The following is a 21,822-nucleotide window of genomic DNA, read 5'->3' on the forward strand; positions in this document are numbered from 1 at the left end:
GGGCTGCAGGTTTGTGTCCTTTCAGCCAGCAGTCATCGCCTCTTGTTTTCTGCATCTTGGGGCCACCGCAGAACCTCGCTCTCCACAGGCGAGGCAGATCCCCGCCCGCCCGCCAGCCCCCTGCCCGGGCCGAACCCCCTCAAGTGCATCCTGCCTTGGTGCCGCTCTGTGCCCCTTGGGCCACCGGCCTGGCCTCCTGCACTTCGCTGAAGCTTCCTTTTTCCCTTCAGGGGCTTGGTTCCAGTGACCCCGCCCCTCCGTGGCTCCCTGGAGCCCCCGCTCCACTCTGCTCTCCTGGGTCGCCTATGCAGGAGGCTGAGAGCATGCGCTCTGTCCTAGAACCTGGGAGTGTGGAGGTGTGTATAGATGCTGCTGCTAGAGCTAGAACCCCTAAGTGCTGCTTCCGCTGGAGCCATCACCCAATGCAGGGAAAAATAAATGGCTCTCCCTTCTATCTTTCAGACTCCTCTTCCATTGACAGAAGGCAACTGGGAAGAAAGTTTATTTTGCAGGCTCCCAGTTCTCTGTGATTGGAGAGGAATAAGGAAGGTAGTTATGAAGACTAGTGTCCAAATAATGGGCACAACTCTTGACAAAGGAAAGTATAAAATACGAAGAGGCATGGTTCTGCCATCTCACGGGTCTTATCTGTTAGCACATTCTGGTTCTTCTGAGATACATGGCTCTCCTGCCCCCTGAAACAAAACAGCAAAAAAGCTGCATTCAAGTGGGTGTGGACAGTGTCAGCAGATGGGTGAGGTTGGCCTTTTCTGCCACCAAACCGTTTTTTAGGGGATTTGACAGCCAGCCTCTGAAATAAACCTATTACTACTTTCTATAAATCCTGCAGGTAGATAGATGCCATCAAACATTAATTATTATACCTACATCATAATTTACTTTAGACTCAGGGGTTCTGGAAGAACATTGGGTACCACAAGAACTAGGGGAATTATACTTTAAACCCTGAAACTTATCATTGATTTTGAAATTTCATTTTTTATATCCTACAGATTAAAGTTCAGTTCCTTGAAAGCCTGCTGAGTTTTATCATAATAACAACTTGTAAAGCGGAAGCTAATTTAATGAGGGAAGGAGAGGAATTTTTAGTGTAATTCTCTGGCGTTTGCTTCTGTTTCAAATGGTGTGGAAAGTCCACATAGTGAGTTCATTTATTTTTTTAAATTATACCTCATTAAATTGGCTTGGCACTGACAAACCCACTGGTCACAAGCTTTTCAATAATACCTAACAAATAAAGCACTTTGGAGAAATAAATGTAATTAAAAAAGAGAAGGATGATCTTTCACATATATAAGTTCAGGTCTTTACATATGTTAATCTATTTACTAATAATATCGTTTAGGGGCAAAATTCCATAGCATAGTTTAAGTCATAAATATTCTATGTTGAGCAATGCCTACTCAAATTATTCTGTAAATCTTCATTCATTTAAAAATTATATAAATGACAGGTAAGTTATTAACATGTTTTAGGCATATTTTAAGCATTCAACAGTTGTTAGGCCTTAAAAGACCAAAATTTAATGATATGCATGATTAAAAGAGCCCACACATTTGTTTAATATAGGTCATGTCTGTTTCCTCTTTAGTAAACAATAGCAGAATTCTTTTTTTTAAATCTTCTTTCTTTTTAAAAAAATATGTTTTTATTGATTTCAGAGAGAGGGGCAGAAAGATAGAAACATTAATGATGAGAGAGAATCATCAATTGGCTGCTTCCTGCACACCCCTTACTGGGCAGCAAGCCCATAATCCAGGCATGTGGTCCCTGGCATACTGGGAATGGAACCATGATCTCCTGGTTCATGGGTTGATGCTCAACCATTGAGCCACACCAGCCAGGTTGCCTTCTTTCTATCCCATATCTAATCTATTATTTTTAATTTTCTAATTTTTTTATTGATTGATTTTTAGAGAGAGATAGACAGACAGACAGAGACAGAGAAGCATCAATTTGTTGTTCCACTTATTTATGCATTCATTGGTTGATTCTTATTTGTGCCTGGGCCAGGGACTGAGCCCTCAACCTTGATGTATTGGGACAATGCTCTACCTACTGAGCTAGCCAAACAGAACCTTAATTTTTCTATAATTATCATAAATTTCATGTGCAAGTTTTAAAAATAATGTTTGTCTAAATTAGGGGTGGAGAACATCTGGATATGGGCCACAAAATCATGTGGTCTGGCCCTGCTAAGGCATTAGGGGTGAGTTAACTAAATGTCTGACCAAACATAACAGGCTAATTTTTAGGTTGATAATTTTGTATGGCCCACAAATGATGTTATAAATATCCAAATGGCCCTTGTCATAAAAGATTCCCCACCCCTGTGTTAAATAGTCTTCCTAAGTTTTTTTTTAATCTAATTCAGAACAGAAGAATAAAATTTTTCAAGCAAATACTTTATCAGGCCTCTAGAAATATAGGGTGGGACAAAAGTTGGCTTACAGTTGTGAGTACACAAAACACAGAATTTATTATTATAATACTAGAGGCCGATGCATGAAATTCATGCAAGAGTAGGCCTTCCTTTCCCCGGCTGCTGGCACCGGCTTTCCTCTGACGCCCGGAACCCAGGCTTCCCTCCCAGCCCCAGCTTCGTCCAGAAGGTCATTTGGAAGGATGTCCACTCTAATTAGCATAGTATGCTTTTATTATCACAGATTATTTATTAATTATTGTATTATTTCCCAAACAACTATAAAACTACTTTTGTCCCACCATGTATTGCATAGCTACTCAAATGAAAACATATTTTTAATATTTTTTCAGCTTTTTTATTTCAAGATAAACAATTTTAAATGTAATGTTAGATGCAATAAACCTTAATAGTTCAAGAAAAATAATTTAAACATGAATATATTAAATGCAATAAATACCAATTATTCAAAAAATGATCTTACATATAATATTGCATGCAATAAACATTAATATTTTAAGAATAAAGGATTTTAAGTATAATGATATTACCAAAACTGTACTAACATAGATGATAACACAAACGTTGTAGGAAATATTAAAAATCTGAAAATAACAGGATTACTTCTACTATATTCTAGTACATATTTTCTCTGGCTCTATTTTTGTTCATTAGTTTATGTTGTTCATTATATTCTACAAATGAGTGAGATCATATGATATTTATCTTTCTCTAACTGGGTTATTTCACTTAGCATGATGCCAATAATGTCTATTTTGTTGGATAAGAATATTACTACTACAGCTTTTTTTTTCTTTTCCATTTTCATGGAAAAGTTTTTTTCCATCCCTTCACTTTCATCCTGTGTGTCTTTTGTTTTGAGGTGGGTTTCTTGTACACAGCATATAGTTGGGTCATTTTTTTTTATCCATTCAGCTACCCTACACCTTTTGATCAGAGCATTTAATCTAGTTACATTTATGGTTATTATTGAGAGGTACTTATTTATAGCCATTTTAATTCTGTATGGCTAGGTTTCTCTCTGTGTTTCTTCTTCTCAGGAATCCGTTTAACATTTCTTGAAATGCTGGCTTGTTGATGATGAACTCCTTTAGCCTTTTTTTTTTTTTTTTTTTTAAATCAGGGACCGTCTATTTTGATGATAGCCTTGCTGAATATAGTAATCTTGGTCTCAGATCCTTGCTTTCCATTACCTTGAGTACTTCATGCCATTCGTTCTGGCTGTAGAGTTTCTGATGAGAAATCAGGTATCAGCCTTATGGGAACTCCTTTATAGGTAACAGTTTTCTTTTCTCTTGCTGCCTTTAAGATTCTCTCTTTGTCTTTCATTTTTGGCATTTTAATTATGATGTATCTGGGCATGGGTCTGTTTGGGCTCTTCTTGTTTGGCATTCTCTGTGCCTCCTGAACTTGTGTGGCTTTTCCTTTACCAGGTTAGTGGAAGTTTCCTACTATTATTTCTTCAAACATATTCTCTATTCCTTTCTCCCTTTCTGCCTCTTCTGGCACACCTACTATTCTAATATTGTTATGTTTCACATTGTCCCACAGCTTCCTTAAGCTGTCCTCCTGTTTTTTGATTGTTTTGGTTTTTTTTTCTTTCTGGTTCTCTAATTGAGATTTTCAACTCTGTCTTCTAATTCACTGATTCAATCCTCAGCTTCCCCTAATCTGCTGTGTATTCCTTCCAATGTGTTCTTTATTTGTGTTATGTCATTCTTTATCTCAGACTATACTTTTTTCATAGTTACTATATCTTTTTTCATAGTGTTGAGCATTTTTACCATCATTACACTGAACTGTGTTTCAGATAAATTTCTTATCTCTGCTTTATTTATCTCTTCTTCTTGAGAATTCTCTCCTTTCATTTTGGGGTTGTTTCCTTGGTTCTTCATTTTGATTGTCTGTTTGGGTTTGTGACTAGGTTTTAGGTAAATCTTCTACACCTCTCAATCTCTAGTGTTTAATAACAGTGTTAAAGGCTGTTTCTGACTAATTGGATCAGGTAAAGACTCAAAGCCTCCAGAGACTGCCTCTTCCTACAGATTAATAGGATTCTGACTTGAATTGCTCCCAGGCAATTGTCCTTAGGTATGGTGAGAGTTTTTTTTTTTTGTTTGTTTGTTTGTTTTTGTTTGTTTGTTTGTTTTAACAGAGTGGGGCAGTTGCTTCTGCCTGGAGGCTATTACTTTTAATCTCTTAAGTGGCCTTAGGGCAAGGTATTTTCAATAGGTTGTGTTCATTTCCCCCCCCACCCCCAGGCAAGGCAGATGTCTATGTGGGAAAGATGTCCTCCCTGTGTGAGGGAATGACTTAGCCCAGAAAACTTGGGGTGTCTGCCTTCTGAGCTCTATCTCCTGAGTCCCCAGTCCTGGGTTCTGATCTCATGGCTCTAGTCCACTTCACCCTCCCTCTGCCAGAGCAGAAGGTGAGTGGCTCCACAGGGAATATTTGTGCATTGGCCCTTTAAGAGGGTGCCCAAACTTTCAGCTGCCACTCCCTGGCAGACTGCACCTCACTGCTTTTCACAGCAAATGTTGTGTGGGTACCCTTCTCAGTTTGGTGCTTTCTGCTGGGGAGCCTTGCTTGTGGATTAATCCCAGAGTTCTCAGTAGCACCCCTCCCCCAACAGCTTAGATATGTTTCTGGGACTTCAGTTGCTGTCTATGAGTGCCTGGGCAGCCCTTTCATGCCTCCACCCCTCCTACCAGTCTCTGTGTGGTCTCCACCTTTAGTCCTTGGGTATCAGGGTTCTCTCCTGTGAGTTTTCCATTGATTATTCAGGAAGCCTTTCTGTATGTCAGTTGTAATTCCAGCTTTTTTCTGGGAGCATGTCCATGTAGCATCTTCCTACTCTTCTGACATTTTTAGTTTCCCATGTCTAATCTTAAAGGGACTATTTTTAGGGGGAAAAAAACAACAATAATAACAACACCTACCTCTTATCCCACACTCTTAAAGACATGACTGCATCCTTGGGTCCAAATTCCTCATTTTCATTCTTGATGGGATGGTGACCTTGGCAAGTTCTTTTATTTTCCAAGGTTTAATCTCCCCATTAATAAGATTAGTATGGTACTATAGTTCTTACGGATTTTCAGTAAAAATTACATGAAATAACTTATGTGAAGTGTCTAAAACAGACAAAAACTTAGTAAGTAGAGTGTTGTTATTATGATTAGACATTTTCATGTCTTCAGGTCATATTTAACTTACTTATATAAAAGAAGCTGGAAAAATCTTAAAGAGTCTGATTTTCAACCATGATTTTTTTAAAAAGAAGCTTACATAATTGAACTTTTTAATTTCTTGTAATGTTATATGCTGAACTCTAAATTTTGTTCTCAGATGCACCAAAAACTACAAAACATCCTTTGTTAATGATGGGAAAGAAACAGCTTCTTCAGAAACAAGACTTGATCATTCAAGAGTGTATAGATTTATGTCCAGATCTGTGATTTTAAAAAAGGGAAAAAGCCTTTCTTTAGAGTTAGAAATGTTTCTCAAACCACTATAGAAAAACAATTATGATTCTCCACTTTTTGTTTTTATTGCTGGGTTTAAAAGGATGACTCTCTACAATGCCAACACCAGGAGGATATTATTTCACAAATAAGAGCCCAGCATGACATTTATGAGAAAGCCGGGGTCCTCCTGTGCAAAGCTAATTGGTGCTTAGCCAATGGGCTCCGGGCATTGCTGGGCTTATCAGACACAGAGAAGAGGGTTGCCTGTACCTGCGGAACTTCAGAAAATACTCACTTCTTGTCCTAGCAGGACACATCTGTAGCCATCAAAGAGCAACCAGAGTTTAAAGATGAAGTATCTTCCCCAATTCCCTTCCATCTTGGCCATCTATTGCTTCTGCCTGCTACAGCATCCCTCCTCAGGTAAGGGAGCCCTTCATCTTAGTTGGCCTGAGCTCTAAGGAAGACTGAGATGATCCTTGATTCTTCTGGAAGGAGGCAAACTTTATTCCCCCACCTGCCCCTATTTCCACCCTTTCAATTTCTGTCTCTAACCTTTAAGAGAGGGTGAACAGAGCTAGGTATCAAAGCCTTTTACTAAAGCAGGCAACTTTCACTCGTTGAATGGTCTCACACAGCTCCTGCCGCTATCCTGAGGATGTGCCTGCTGAAACTGCGAGAGAAAGGACTTGGGGAAATCCCAATTTCTTAGGAACAGAACTAGAGACTGTAGAATTGAGATTACAGGCTGGATATTAGGGGCAGTTGGAGAGGGGTGGAGTAGGAGTGCTCACAGGAAAAGGGAATTTTTCATAGCCTTGTGGGCTCCCAGGAGGCAGGACCCTGAAACCCCAGCGGAGGTCTCGCTGCTTCCAGGTTGAGGCGTTGTCCGAGGTGCTGACTGGAGTCGCTTCATTAACTGCCTAGAACCAGCGGTTTGTAGGGAACCAGTGCGTTTGTATGGGGAGTAGTCTGAATCCATTACCCCTCTCAGGTAACTCTCCGTATGATGCAGGGAAGGATGTGGTGGCAGAACAGCGGGGCTGTAAACACGAACTGTTTAGAATTTTGATTTAGGGGAGTAGAAATCTTTGAAAATATATTTCAAACTGTATGTGTGTTTGTTAACTGTGTCGTATAATCACAAACCTAAGTATTTCAAGGAACTGTGAAGGTCACTTGATTAGCCTCTTATAGAGAGCAAGGATTTCCTCCGTGGTTTTCCTCTGTGATAACTCTGTAAAACCCAGTGCACTGCCAGCCTGAGATAGCGAGTAGCAGCTTCCTTTGGGCTCCAATAGAATCTTGTTTCTATTACACTTTTGTACATGTATTGTCTTTTATATATCTGTATGTATTTATAGCCACCTCCTTCATTTTTTCTGTTTGACTTCATGTTCTCTGAGGATATGGTCCCTATGGTCTTTGTGGTTATATTGATAACACAGAACCTATTAATAACTCTTTATAGGACTGGTTTGAATTAATTTGCATTTTTGAATGGCACCAACTATCAAGAACTTCTTTACACTAAACTGAAATCCGATCACATGTAACTTCTAACCATTAACCCTAGCTCTTTCCTTTGGGGATGTACAGAATAAGTCTAATAACTCTCAGGACAGTTCTCAATATATTTGGAGGTAGTTAACATATGCTTCCTAATTTTTCTCTTTGTCAAAGAAAACTATGTTTGGCTCCTTTTATTCTACCACACATCGTACTATTTCAAGTAGGGCTATTACCTTTCAAGGTTTGGACACTATTATTTGAATATAGCACAAGAATGCCTTAGGTTTTAGCTTTTTCTTGACTCATAGAAAGATTTCAGGGAGCAAAATACCAATTTTTCATATATATATATATATATATATATATATATATATATATATATATATATATATATATTGGGCCAGATATTTCTTTTCTCATATTTAAAAATCTAAGTTCAGAGTTTTGTATTTATCTCACTTAATTTCATCTGGTTAGTTTTGACCTATTTAGTTGATTCTTCCAATTGCACTATTAGCTATTCCTCCAAGTGTTGTATCACGTGAAAATGAGATGAAGACTTCATTTAGGTCAGATACAAATTGGTTGGCATATATTTCTTAAATGTTCCCAGAGTGATTTTGATGCACATACTTTACACCATTTCCTGGCATTTCATCTTCATAAATTCCATCAAAATATAAATTAAGATGTTGTCTAGGCATTTTTGCCCTTTTTCCTGACTTGATAATTCTTGCACTGTTAATTCCTGATAAATAGAAAATCAAGTTATTTCAATTAATTTTGGTGCAAATCTCATGTTTGCTAGTGGCAGGTAAAATGTTGTTTTCTTTGTCAATCCTTTTTAACAGCATTGCATTTATAGAATTTCTGTATGTTTTTTATGGGAAAGATTTAAAAATTAATGCTATGACTTCTTTTATCCTAATTGATATTTTTATGATTTCTCACAATAGGATACACTCAACCTTTAGATGATTCTCCAGATGGCGTGGATACTGTGCAGCTGGAGGTACACTGTTGTTCAGTAACGTGAGGTTTTTATTTAGTCTTGGCCTTGAAAATATCATGTGGTTAATGTTTACTTAAAACTATTTTAAGAACAGAGTCTTGGCTGCAGCAGGACTCACTATTGTCATTTTCATGGCCTCATTTAAAGCATCCTGAAAATTGTGTTGAAATGTATTGCCACTGTGTAAGAAAATAATACAAGGCTCATAAATGGGACAATTTTAGAATTATATGTGTTGTAATAGAATGCTATGGACTAATGAATTTATACTTAACTTTGATTCATTTTCCTCATTTTTTAGCGACTGGCATATTGGGCAACTCTTTCTAGTCAACCTAAGGTAAAAAAAAAATCCATCCTAATATGATAAATTTTAATTATAATATGTTTATGCCATAATTGATATCTGTAATAACTGCACTATTTTGCTACCTACAGGAGAATTTTATGTGTGTTTGTGTAAGAATATAGTTTTAGGAAATAACAACTGAATCTCTTAAATAATTTACTGTAAGATTTTTGTAGTTCATCTGCATTCTTACAATTACCATAATCACATATGGATATCTAATTAAATTAATTGAATATGTTGTGTTATAGCATAACATGAATTACAAATTGAATACTGTGATTTGACAGTTCTCCAAAACAATAGATTTCATGTAAAGGACTTATAGTAGCCACAACAGAAATATTTTAGTGAGTACAAAGTAAATGTTGATTTATTCTAAAATGTAAGAGAGTGGTATCAAGGAAGAGTCCATGATTCTTAGCATCGACTATATGGTTTTTACTTTGAGCTACATCTCTTCCTCCTCTACCTCTCCTAACTCACAGTATCCCATGCTCCAGCCACAGTAAACTTCTTACTATTTCCCAAAGCACCATGGCCCTTATTTCTTTGTATAGGCCTTTCTTTAGGTAAAATGCCTTTGCCTCCTTTGCCGGCTATAGTTAATATCCCAGACTCTAAAGCCAAAGCTCAAAACCCACATCTATTTATTTTTTAAAATATATTTTTTATTGATTTTACACAGAGAGGAATTGAGAGGGATAGAGAGTTAGAAATGTCGATGAGAGAGAAACATCGACCAGCTGCCTCTTGCCCACTCCCGACTGGAAATGTGTCCGCAACCAATGTACATGCCCTTGACCGGAATTGAACCCGGGACCTTTCAGTCCACAGGCTGATGCTCTATCCACTGAGCCAAACCGGTTTCGGCAAGACCCACATCTATTTAACCTTAGTAGGTGTCTTAATTGCTCTGTGTCTCAGTTTCGCCATCTGTAATATGGGAATAATAGCTGTAATAGCCTCATAATATTATGTAAGTAATGCTCACTTATTTTTATAATTGTGAAGTATTTTCAACAGTATCTACAAGATAGACAGTGACAGCATTTAAGTGCAAGCTGTTATCATGGGTTTTTTTTTCCATTTATCTTTATTGTTGAAAGTATTACAGATGTCCCCTTGTCCTCATATTGATTCTTATCCCCCCCCCATTGACTCTTAATTAAATGAATTTCCATTCTTCAAGACTGTAACATCATGTTCTCTCTTAAACTTCCTAAGTATATGGTGCCCATCTCTTCTCATTTTCAGTTTACCATTATACATATGTTTGAAGACAATTGTCATCTCTCATCTTTAGAACTAATCATTACAAATTGATACCCAGAGCAAAAATCCAGAGCAAGAGCTCTCCATCTCCTTGCCACTGACTTCTCATTCACACCGAAAGGACTTCCTTACCCCTCACATCAAGGCTGTGGGGGTGCCCCTTCATAAGCACAGGAAGTACAAGTGTGGCTGTCACATATACTGCCTTCAGTACTAAAGTAGGCTGTGTGATTCCCCAGTTGCAAAGGTCCACTTGGATGAATTTCCTTCCATTGTCTGCATTTTCCCATAGCTGATCCAGTTCATTGTTTCTAATTGCAAAAGAGCAAGGCATTGCTCAGTGAACACAACTACCAATATTTTACTAGAGAAAGCTATTAATAGAGAGACTGCGGCCAAAATCGATTTGGCTCAGTGGATAGAGCGTCAGCTTGCTGACTGAAAGGTCCCAGGTTCGATTCCAGTCAAGGGCATGTACCTTGGTTGCGGGCACATCCCCAGTAGGAGGTGTGCAGGAGGCAGCTGATCGATGATTCTTTCTCATCGATGTTTCTAACTCTCTATCCCTCTCTCTTCCTCTCTGTAAAAAATCAATAAAATATATTTTTTTTAATTTTTTTAAATAAAAAAATAGACTGCAGCTCTTCTGCCTTGTAGTGTAGCTTTGAACATGTCACTTCCTCTCCTGGGCTTTGGCTTCCTCTCCTACACAGTGTCTGCATGTCTTGCGCTGCTCTAAGTCCCCTCCAGTGCTGGTCTCCAGGAGAGTCCCGTCTGTGTCTCTAGGGAACTTTCATACAAGGCCACTCAAAAAGCATTACAACCTGCGAACTGCAGCTCTCTTGGTGTTTTGAGCTTCTGGTCACTATGTGGGATCAGAAGAATTTAGATGGGAAAGGGGGCAATGGATTCTTATGAACACAGCCCTACTATTCATCCATTTGAAAAAGGTATTTTTTGAAAGCATGCCATGTGCCAGGAGCTAAGGATATACAGTAGTGATCAAAATAGACAAAACTACCTATTCTCATGGAACTTATATGTAGTTAGGGAAATAAATAATTTAGATAAGTACACTTAAACTTTTTTAGAATAAAAGAAAAGAGAGAGAATCCAAGATGGCTGCTCGGGTAGGCAACTAGCCGCAGCCGCACACAACAATTTTAATAAAATACAACTAAAATATAAAATGGACATTACCCAGAACTACAGGAAAGTCGACTGACTGGAAATCCTACAACAAGAAGCAAGGAGAAAACCAGAAGGAAGCACGGAGGAGCTGTAAAAGCCCAAGGTACGGAGACACGCGGCGCGCGAGAAGAGGACGGAGCCGGAGAGGAGGGAGGCCAAGTGCCTGGCGGGCGTTCCCTAGCGGAAAGGAGATAAAACTCCGACTGTGCTGGGCCCCTCACTGCTCTGAACCCCCGTTCTGGGCCAGACCCCGGGGACTCAGGCTCAGCCATAGGGAGCTGGGCTGTAAGTCGGAACCCCGGGGTAGCGGAGAAAGGAGGTCCCGGAGGCGCGCACACTGCCCCCAGAGAAGGGCCGGCCGGCTGTGCCGCGGGATTGCCCTGACGGGAAGGAGACTGGGGCTCCAGACTGCTGTGAACGCCACCTCCAACTCCACTTCCAACTGAACTGAACCCCAATACCAGGCTCATTGGGGGAGAGCATAGACTGTTTGGCAGCAGGCGAAAATTGAGGGCACCTTTCTCTCAGAGGCGCCGGCAGCGAGCACTGAAGGACCCGCAGAGGGCGGGGCTGACGGAAGCCAAAGCTGCAGGCTCCACCCTGAAACCCCGCCCCATCTGTAACTGCGAAATGCGACAACAAAATAGATCACAAACGAAAGAAATGGAGGACAAAAAGCGTCTGGATATAGAGTTCAAATCTACGCTTATAAGGTTTTTCAAGAATTTCCTAGAAAAGATGGATAAGGCCTATGAGGATATGAAAAGAGACCATCAAGAAATGATAAGGGAACAACAAGAAATAAAGAATACATTGTCTGAAATAAAAAATATTCTACAGAGTCCTAAAAACAGAAGGGAAGATCGCAAGAATCAAGTCAAAGATTTGGAACATAAAGAGCCAGAAGACACTCCTCCACAGAAGCTAGAAGGCAAGAGAATCCAGAAAATTGAAGATAATGTAAGAAACCTCTGGGACAACTTCAAGCGAACCAACATCAGAATTATGGGGGTTCCAGAAGATGAGAGAGAGCAAGATATCGAAAAATACTGAAAGAAATAGTGACAGAAAACTTCCCCCACCTGGTGAAAGAATTTGACTTACAAGTCCAGGAAGTGCACAGAACTCCAAACAAAAGGAATCCAAAGAGGACCACACCGAGACACATCATTATTAAAATTCCAAGAGCAAAAGATAAAGAGAGAATATTAAAAGAAGCAAGAGCAAAGAAGGTAGTAACTTATAAAGGAGCACCTATACGATTGTCAGCTGACTTCTCAACAGAAACCATGCAGGCCAGAAGGGAATGGCAAGAAATATACAAGGTGATGAATAGCAAGAACCTACAGCCAAAAATAAGCTACCCGGCGAAGCTATCACTCAGAATCGAAGGCCAGATAAAGAGCTTCACTAATAAAAAAAAGCTAAAGGAGTTCATCACCACCAAACTAGAATTATATGAATTGCTGAAGGGGGTTCTTTCAGAAGAGAAAGTAAACAAAGATAAAAATTATGAACAACAAATACGTAATTATCAACAAGTGAATCTAAAAACCAAGGAAATTAAAAAAATCTGATGAACAATATTAACTGTTGAATATAATAGAATCAGAGGTATGGAAGGGGAGTGAACTGACGATTCTTGGGGAAAAGGGGAGAGGGGGGCGTGGGAAGAGACTGAACATAAACTGTGCACCTATGGATGAGGACAATGGGGAGAGGGGAAAGGGCAGAGGGTGGGGTGGGAACCTGGTGGAGGAGAGCAATGGTGGGGGGGGGGGGAAGGAACATTTGTAATAATATGAAAAATAAAAACTTATTTAAAAAATAAAAATAAAAAAAAAACAATAAAAAAAAATAAAAAAATAAAAGAAAAGAGAAAGGAAGGTGCATATAAAATGTTGAGAGTGGTGTTTAGCAACTGGAAAAAAAAATCTTTGTATTTCTTTGTGTGTGTGTGTGTGTTGTTGGTTTTTGTTTGTTTGTTTTTTGTGGTTTTTTGGTGTTTTTTGTTTGTTTGTTTTGTCTAAAAGGTAATGGTAAAAAGTTGATAAACTTGGTACCAAAAAACCACACAATTGTTCACCCAGTACGTTTTCAGAACACACACACACACACACACACACACACCACAGCAAACAGATGCTGACAATGAGACCAAAAACTATAAAATAGTAAATGGTAAATTTTAGAATTTATAATAAGGAAATAGAGGAACTCACCACAGAACCTCTGCTATTAATGATGCTGGAATTATATGTGGTGGGCAAAGTAGGTTTACAGTTGAAAGGATAAGAAATACAGGGTCTATTCTTATATTTTTATTAATTGTATTATTTCCCACATGAACAACTGCAAACCTACTTTGCCCACCCCCTATAGTGTGTGTCTGTGCCCATAAGTATGTAGGTGCATGTATGTACATGACAGAGAGAGAGAATGCATAGATATTGGCTGCTGCAGAAATTCTCCACAAAGTTTATAGAGAAATGTAATCATATTCAGAGCCACAAAATTAGAAGTGTTATTAAAAACTTTTTATTTCTGTGTTAATGGAGGTTAAGCTCATTCAATAATGTTTAAATGTGAATGAGATATGAATGATCAATAGCAGCCAGATCAACATATTTAAAAGTGCATTCACAGTAATCATCTCTAGCAATTTTATAAAATACAGACATGGAATCCTGTGCTAGCATTTTGTGAGCGCCCTCTTCACAGCATCCTTGAGTGGAATATGCTGCCCACACAGCTTTTTCCAGGTTGTCATCTATGCAAACAAGGGCAGGTGCTGCTCTGACAAGGACTTAGCATGAAAAACTATGCTTTGTGCAAGAACAGTGAAGATTCATGTTGAATGTTTTAGGGGGAAAAGTTTTGATCAATTCAAACCAACCATTTAAAAAGCTGAACTCTAGGATATACCCAGCAGCAAATTAAAAATTGCAATCATTATTTTGTTCCAGTTCTTATCAGATGGTTATCTGGGAATAGATTCTTGTATCTCTTCTAGGCATCATAGAGTATGTTTTCCCCTGAAGCTTGAAAAGGTAAAATGAGATTAAGTTTTAAAATGATGATATATTGCTGCCAACTTTGTTTTTCATAAGATCCTGCATCACTATAATCGTATTCAGTTTGTGTAATGAATTTCTTTTTAGCTTGGCAATTTATTTCATAATATTAAGGTAAATCCTATATATCTCATGGTGTGACTTATCCTGAAAACTTTGTCAGTTACCTGCCACATGAAATTCCATGTAACTTGCCCTCACAATTCTCTTTCCAGGATATTGGAGACATATACAAAAGGGTGAGTACCGCCCAGCCCGGTAGCAAGGGCATGCAGCTTCTACTTTGTAGCAAGTGACACAATACTACAATAAAATGAACCTTTTTTTGTTTTTCTTATTCAGTTTCTATTTGACTACTCCGGAGCTCGGGAGACAACACAGCCAGTTAACACTGGGGTCGGTATTGTATCGTAATCGTCTTTGTAAAAGTCCCTCCCCTCTGCATGCCTTTTTTCCTTTCTAATTAATATGTGCGCGGGTCAGCAGAGGCCTGAGACACTCTCTCTGGAACAGCTTCCCCGACGCCTTTCCCAGGCCGGTAGGGACTACACGTCTCCCTTCCTCGGTGGGAGCGGGAGGAGGCTGACAGATCTAGAAAGATAGAGAATAAATTATAGAAAAGGAAACGTAAGTAAGAAATCACTTTTCGTGATGCATTTAAACAGATGTACAAGAAGAACTTGACAAACAGAACTCTATTTATATTGTTCCGCATTACCCTCTGTTCTTAAAAGTATGAAAAAGTGTCTTGTGATGTGTAAAGCACCCTACCCCCCAACAGTGGTCCATGGATGTTCTTTTTTCATAACAGCCACAATGTGTGGGTGCTGTTCAAATAATAAACATCACCTCTAACTTTATTAGCATAAACTTGAGTTACCCTCAGGTACAGACTGTGTAAGTGAATTTCTGCAGGGTATGATTTGAGAATTATTAAAATCATAGAATAAAATTAATTCAGGTGCCCTGTCACAATAACTGAAATTTGACCATTAGAAAGTCACTTATTTATGTAATTAAGGCTTCCCAAGTCTTCAGGAAGACCCTTAAGAAAAACAGCAAAGTATTTTTTTCTCCTCAGAGGCAAAGATTCACAAGTAGTACAGGTTTGGGAATGGGAATCAAGGAATGATGGGGGTTTTCTCACGAAAAGCCTTGGGCACTGCAAGGGGGAGGGGAGGTGCAATGGAAGAGGAAAAATAAACATGGTCTGTGACACCAATTAAACTTGACTCTGAGTCACACTTCTCAGGAGGATTCAGAAAGACCAGGTAAGACACAGATGTGTCTGAGAGCCGGTGGGGAGTCACAGACACGAAGTCTGGGAAACTAAATGCATCGGGGAGAGAGGGTCCGGGTGCTGCCCTCCCAGTTGGTCCCTTAGGTCAGGAGAGCACAGCTGGAGGGCAGAAGGACCTGCGAGGAGATGCTTCTTTGGAACAGTGCACTCCACACCAGAAGCACGGAAAACTTGGGGCCAATGCAGCTCAGAGTCTGGTTTATCCTAAGGGAATGTTTTAAGTGATGTGTTGGAATTGAAACCTGCTATCCAAGCAGGCGTGTCTTTATTGAAAATATAAAATTCCAAGCTCGGGCTCAGAAAGGATATTACTCTGAAAATTAAACCCATTTGTAAGGGAGGGAGTGGAAAGGATGCGGATAACGCTGGGCTCTGGCCCCGCTGCCTGGAGCCTCACGGAGCCCATCTGTTGCAGTTTCCTCCGGGGCGCCCTTCCGTGCGGCTGGCCGCCTCGCTCGCCGAAGGAAAGATGAGGAGATTTCTACAGCGCGTATGTGCTTTTTTCTTCCGCCATATTGCATGCCGGTAAAGGTCCATTTAACCATGGTATATGCGTGTCTTCGCCTCGGAACGGGCTTGCATTCTCTCCTCAATCTATGTCTCCCTGCGGGAGGGAGCTCTGGCCCATTGACCTCACACAAGTTAATTAACCTCCCCCAGCCACAACCTCCTCCACTGGAACCGTCCACGGGCCCCTCATGGCTCCGTCCTCTCCGCTGCTGACCTCTTCATCCACACTTTTGTTGTTGTTAATCCACTGGAGAATATTTTTTCCATTGATTTTTAGAGAGAGTGGAAGGGAGGGGGAGAGACAGAGAGAAACATTCATGCAAGAGGGACACATTGATTGGTTGCCTCCCCCACGAGCCTGCTCTCAGGGACACAGACTGAGCCTGCAACCGAGACATGTGCCCTTGATTGGAATAGAGGCCGGCCTGCACTCTGTCCACTGAGCCAAACTGGCCAGGGCTTCATCCACGTTTTTTGTTTTGTTTTAGCTTTTGTGTTGTCTGCCACCTTTCCTGTCCCTTCTCTTCCTCTTGACATGAAGATTTGCCTTGGTGGCCCTCTGCTTCCCATTGCCCTACCCACCCTTTTGTCCATACCTCAGAGCTTTGTTTTTGTTTTCTTAGAGGGGAAAAAATAAGTTTAGAAATTGCCAGTTTCAGTAATAGTTGAACCTCAAAATCTTCATCAAGGTTTGTTGCACGGTAGCAAAAAGAAAACTTCTTTTGAACACTGTGAGCCCAAGTCAGGTGACCAATGCATCCCAGGATGCACAGGACTTACCTGGTTTTATCTCTGAAAATTCCAAGATCCTCAGGAAACTACTCAGTTCCTGAGAAATTTTTTTGTCACCCCAAGCACAGGGAGCAGTTTTTCTGATCTGACCACAGCTCTCCAGGCTGGGTCTTGCCTCCAGGGTTATGCCAGAGTCACAGGCAAAGACAAGCTGAAGAAGCTGAAATGCCTTATCTGGGATATGTGTCTAAACCAGGGGTCAGTTTCAAGTTTAGGCTGTTGAGAAGAGCAAGCAAATATAACATTGTCCAGGACACAAATGGTAACTTAATCAATAAGCATGCTTGCTTTCCTGAACAGGAAATTGAAACTGACCACATGCCTGTGCCCTTGAACAGGGAGGTGCAGAATCCCAGCAGAATAACAGCTAGCCTCACGGATGTGGTCCCTGTGAAATTAACCCGTGTCTTTTCCTTCACAGGATTCGGGGGCTGTGGCACCTGACTTTACCAAGAAGGTATGTGAGCCTTGCGGAGAACACAACCTCCCAAGAAAGATCTGCGAGAGGGAAGTACTTGGGACACATTGACAATCCTTTGGCTGTGGGTATCTCATCTCCAGTCTTGTGGATGCGTCACCTGGGGCCATCTGTCCTAGAATTGGCCTTCTGTGGCTCAGGGCCCCCATGCCAGTGTACCAACTTGGGGAGGTACTGCAAGTGGCACAGACCCTATATACCTGTGCTTCTCCGCTTTGACATCGCATTAAAGATATCTGGGGACCTTGTCAAAGTCTGGAGATTCAGTAGGGGCCTATGAATGCGTATTTCTAACAAGTTGTCAGGTGTTATTAATGACTGGGGACCACACTTTGAAAACTGCTGTCATAGACATCTTTGAGAGGCCTTGGGCACAACATGGTTGCATAATTGTTTGTGTTTTTATGTTGTAGGATCACGCTGCTACCCGGGGACGACCATTTTTTCTTTTCAGGGTACAGAATGTTTCTGTTTTTAACCCTGACTCCCTCGTGCTGAATGAGCAGAGCGGGCCCCACGATGAACTGATGAACAATTGTGGGGACTCTAACTCTTTAGTTAGGGGGTAACCCTCAAAGTTTTCTCCTACAAAGTCAGCGCTTGTAAAGGAAAGAGTCCACCAGGACACAGGCTGAGAGCACCAGGGCGCTGGGAGCACAGGGCTGGGAAGTGGGGGTTCTAGTGATGGGCAGACAGGAGGGCCAACCAGAGTCGGAGTCTGTGTTTCTGAACATGAAGGTGTGGATACCTGGCTCCAAAACACACTGGCAAGAGGAGCCTCGTGCCATCCTCTCCTTCCCAGGGGACTTGAGCCTCTTGCAAAGATCATGGAGCCGGAGAGTTCTCTCTTGGTATTTGACCTGCCTATCACCCGCTTTGTTTCAACCCCTAAATACGCAATGTTCGCATCAGAAAAATGTGCAAATCAGCCAGACTTGTACCTCTCAAACTGCATTCTGTGGGCCATTGGTGCAAAGAGTTGCTATGCAAAGATCAAATCAGATTAGAAAACACTGCACCCACCATTCCTGAAAGTTTACAATGCACACTGTGTCCTGCAGAAAACAACCTGTTTAACTTGAGTTTATTGTATGTTGTTTCCCAAACTGTTCTGGCTATGGAAACGCTTCTCAACCCTCATGCCACCCCACGTACACCCTTTTAATCTGCATGACCTGTTAGTGGTTGTTCTCTGGAAAGTACTTTATGAAACAGTGGGTCTCAATGATGTCTTTAGGGTGAGAAGTCCTGTGACAAATAGGTTGAGGACTGTCCTGCTACAAAAACAGAGGCTAAGGGGTGGAGTGAAGGAGGGGGGACAGTGTCTGGCTAGAGTGGTGGAGTGCAGACAGTCTAAGCAGGTAGGGTCTTGGAGCTCTGCCACAGAGGACCTACAGACTGAGACAGGGCTAAGACTCACCCAGTGAGCCCCCCAGGAGGTCGCTGACACCTTAGTTAGGAGAACAGGGCCTTAGGGCTCATGAAGAAAGAATCTGAAACCAAGAAACAGGTTCTGGGCAGTTTTGTTCCAATGTTTCTAAGTTGCTCCTTTTTTATTTTATTTTTTCCAGCCAAGGAATGGAAGAAACACTGAACACCCAGTAGGATAGACCAAGGTCAGTCCATTACAACGTTTTACTCCAAGGAAATGTTATGAGTCTGACAGGGGGTAGTGAGAGGCAGCCAGAGGGGTGATAGTACAAAGAAAGGAGGGCCACATGGAACTCTTGAGGACCTTCTGCCCCATCCCCTTTCCAGCTCTCAGCACCACAGAGCCCCCATTCCAGCCAGCCCTGGGCAAACACTGCAGCCTTCACTTCATACTGGCTCTTTGCAAGGGAGCTGTCTTCTGCTGCCTGTGAGGGGCTGGACGCTCCACTTGGCCCATCTGACTCTCTGTGAATTCTCACCTGGCTCTTCCAATGAGGAAAAAAACTACCCTGGGGTGCGTGGGGCAAGGTTTAAGCTCCCTAGAGTGGGAACACTCCAGAGTACAGCCAGACAAGGCCATTCCTTCCATTCAATGATGCTCAGAGCTTCCATCTGGGGAGATTCCTGGTCTTCGGCCTCTGGAAGCAAACATCCCTGTACAAGGTCTCCTCTGCCTCTCCTGATGATGTGGTCCCAGGGACATGAGGTCACAGTCCTGCAAAGGCAGTGCATCTTCTCACCTGGAACCTGATCCTGACCTGCTGGCTGTGGTCAGGGCCCCAGAAGGCCCAGGTGCCTGAGAAAGCTGCCCAGACGCCGGGTAACAGAGCTGCCAGGTCAAAAGGAGAAGGTATTCCTAGGGTCACAGCACTCACACATAGTTAGTGGTCTAATTAGGTACAGAGCAACACAGACCTTAGAAGTATCGACTATGGGCATTTAGGACATGTCAACTTGAGGTGTACTTTTAAAATATGCTATGTAATAACATGCCCATGGTCTCATCTCAGTTCTGAGAATGAATTCATCTGAGTTGTATGTTTTCTTTCTTTTTTCTTTTCCCAGAGTTCGGTGGCAAAGGGAAGCTGGATCAGATGAAGCAACCCAGCAATTATTCTGGACAAATGTCAAATTTCTTCTTATCAATATGAACAATATGAAAAGATAATTCTCTTGCTCTATATTTACTGAAATATTCAGTTGCATAAAGAATAAAATAGCATTGGCACATTTTCATTTCTTATTGGAAAATCTTGGGGGAAGGATCAGTGTATATTTAAAATAATGGGATTTTTCTTTTTTTTAAAGTACTTTTTGGGATATCATTTTAGCATGCCCCAACTATGATATCTTGTTATTATTGAGAACTGAGCACACAAGCTTGAGAGAGATGGGCTGCTTTCAAATCCTTACTCTATTTTGTAGTTGGGGTACCTTGGGCAGGTCACTTTCTACCCCTGTGCCTCAGGCTCTGGTAAAATGGAGTTGGTAATAATGGCTCCTAGACATAGTTTGTGTGATGATTGAAGAACTGGTCCATGTAAAGGGCTTAGCATGGAGGTACATAGTGAGCATTCAATTGTGTTGACTCTAATTATACTTCAAAGATAAATTTCATCACACAAATGGTATCAAAGGGACTTACCCTAATGAGAGCTACTTCTAATTGCTGACCAGGGGCCAGAGGTCACAGCATTAAGTTAATGCATAACAACTCAAACTCCTTAAGGAATCATAAGGCCCAAGCCATTAGCTTCTCACGCTCCTCCTCTATAAATAGTATTTGACATCAAGACGCCTCAAGATCATGTGAAGGAATAGACAGCGATGCAGAAGACAGGCACACAATGCAATGAGGGGCTCTAATGATACATGCATATAACAGTCTTTTAAGGCACTAAAGTGGGTGCTTTTATTGATCTTCACAGTCCTGTAAAGTAGTGTATTAGAGTAATGCTAGTTGCTACAGAAATAAACCTCTGAGTCTTGGTGGCTTGGCTTAGTATAATCTTTTTCCCCAAAAAATGGAGTGAAAAATTGAATTAACATCCTGAATATATGTTTCATTATTATATCATTCAGGTAACTAATCTTACTTTTACTTGTATTATAGAAAACATATTTGCCTAAGACAATAGTAAAATAAACATTTTTCTAACCTTTTCCCCTCAAAAGAATTTTGATGAATAGATGGAAATATAATACATCTTGTTTGTTTAAAAGCTTTACTGAATTTTAACTCTACAAATATTTATTCAGTTGGGTCTTAAAATAGCAAATACTTTATACTGTTCAGTAATGAAATATTTATAGAAAAACTGCCTTTTGCACATTTAGCAGTTATATTCTAAGACAGAGGTTCCCAAACTTGTTTGTGCCGTAGACCCCTTGCCATGTTTTTCGGTTTTGGGTAGACCCCCTACTTACCTGATATTGATTTTTTTGTAAATTTCTAACTGTAGTGAAGTTTAGTGTTAAAAACTTGAAATAAAAACACATGTTAAGTTTTATACATTTATTTATTTAATTTAAATTAAAACTACTCAAAATAAAATTTTGTATCTGTTATATAAAATATACGTAACATAAAATTTAATAAAAAAATAATGTACCTACTTTTCTCTGGCATTCTCAAACAAAATAACACTGATTCACTATAATTTGTATGATAAACTACCAGTTTATATTTTTTTAAATATTTTCTCAGCACTTTTCTATTCAAGATTCAGGAAACGAATGAACGTATTTTTCTCACATTCATATTTATAGAGTGACGAATTGAACAAGTTGGTGCAAGTTCTCGAAGCTTTGAGACAAAAATTGGCAAGAATGTTTACTGAGCGTATGCTTGTAACAAGATGATACTGGTATATCATTATGTGCAGGTTTTTATCCTACAACTTACACAATTTTATAAACATATATAATAAATTTTTTACTTCATAGGTACTTTTATAAATAATGTAT

At 40.4% G+C, this 21,822-nt stretch overlaps 1 protein-coding gene across 1 annotated transcript; it reads left to right on the plus strand.

Annotated features, from left to right (window-relative positions):
• Positions 1-6,281: 6,281 nt before the first annotated feature.
• On the plus strand, positions 6,282-19,034 carry NMS (neuromedin S; the record flags this gene model as incomplete). Its single annotated transcript, XM_084900976.1, has 5 exons — positions 6,282-6,354; positions 8,400-8,455; positions 17,368-17,403; positions 17,838-17,879; positions 18,996-19,034. The coding sequence occupies 5 exons, from the start codon at positions 6,282-6,284 to the stop codon at positions 19,032-19,034; spliced, it is 246 nt and encodes an 81-aa protein (XP_084757102.1).
• Positions 19,035-21,822: the final 2,788 nt, after the last annotated feature.

This window comes from Pipistrellus hanaki, assembly GCF_964339955.1.
Source record: "Pipistrellus hanaki genome assembly, chromosome: 12".
NCBI lineage: Eukaryota > Metazoa > Chordata > Mammalia > Chiroptera > Vespertilionidae > Pipistrellus > Pipistrellus hanaki.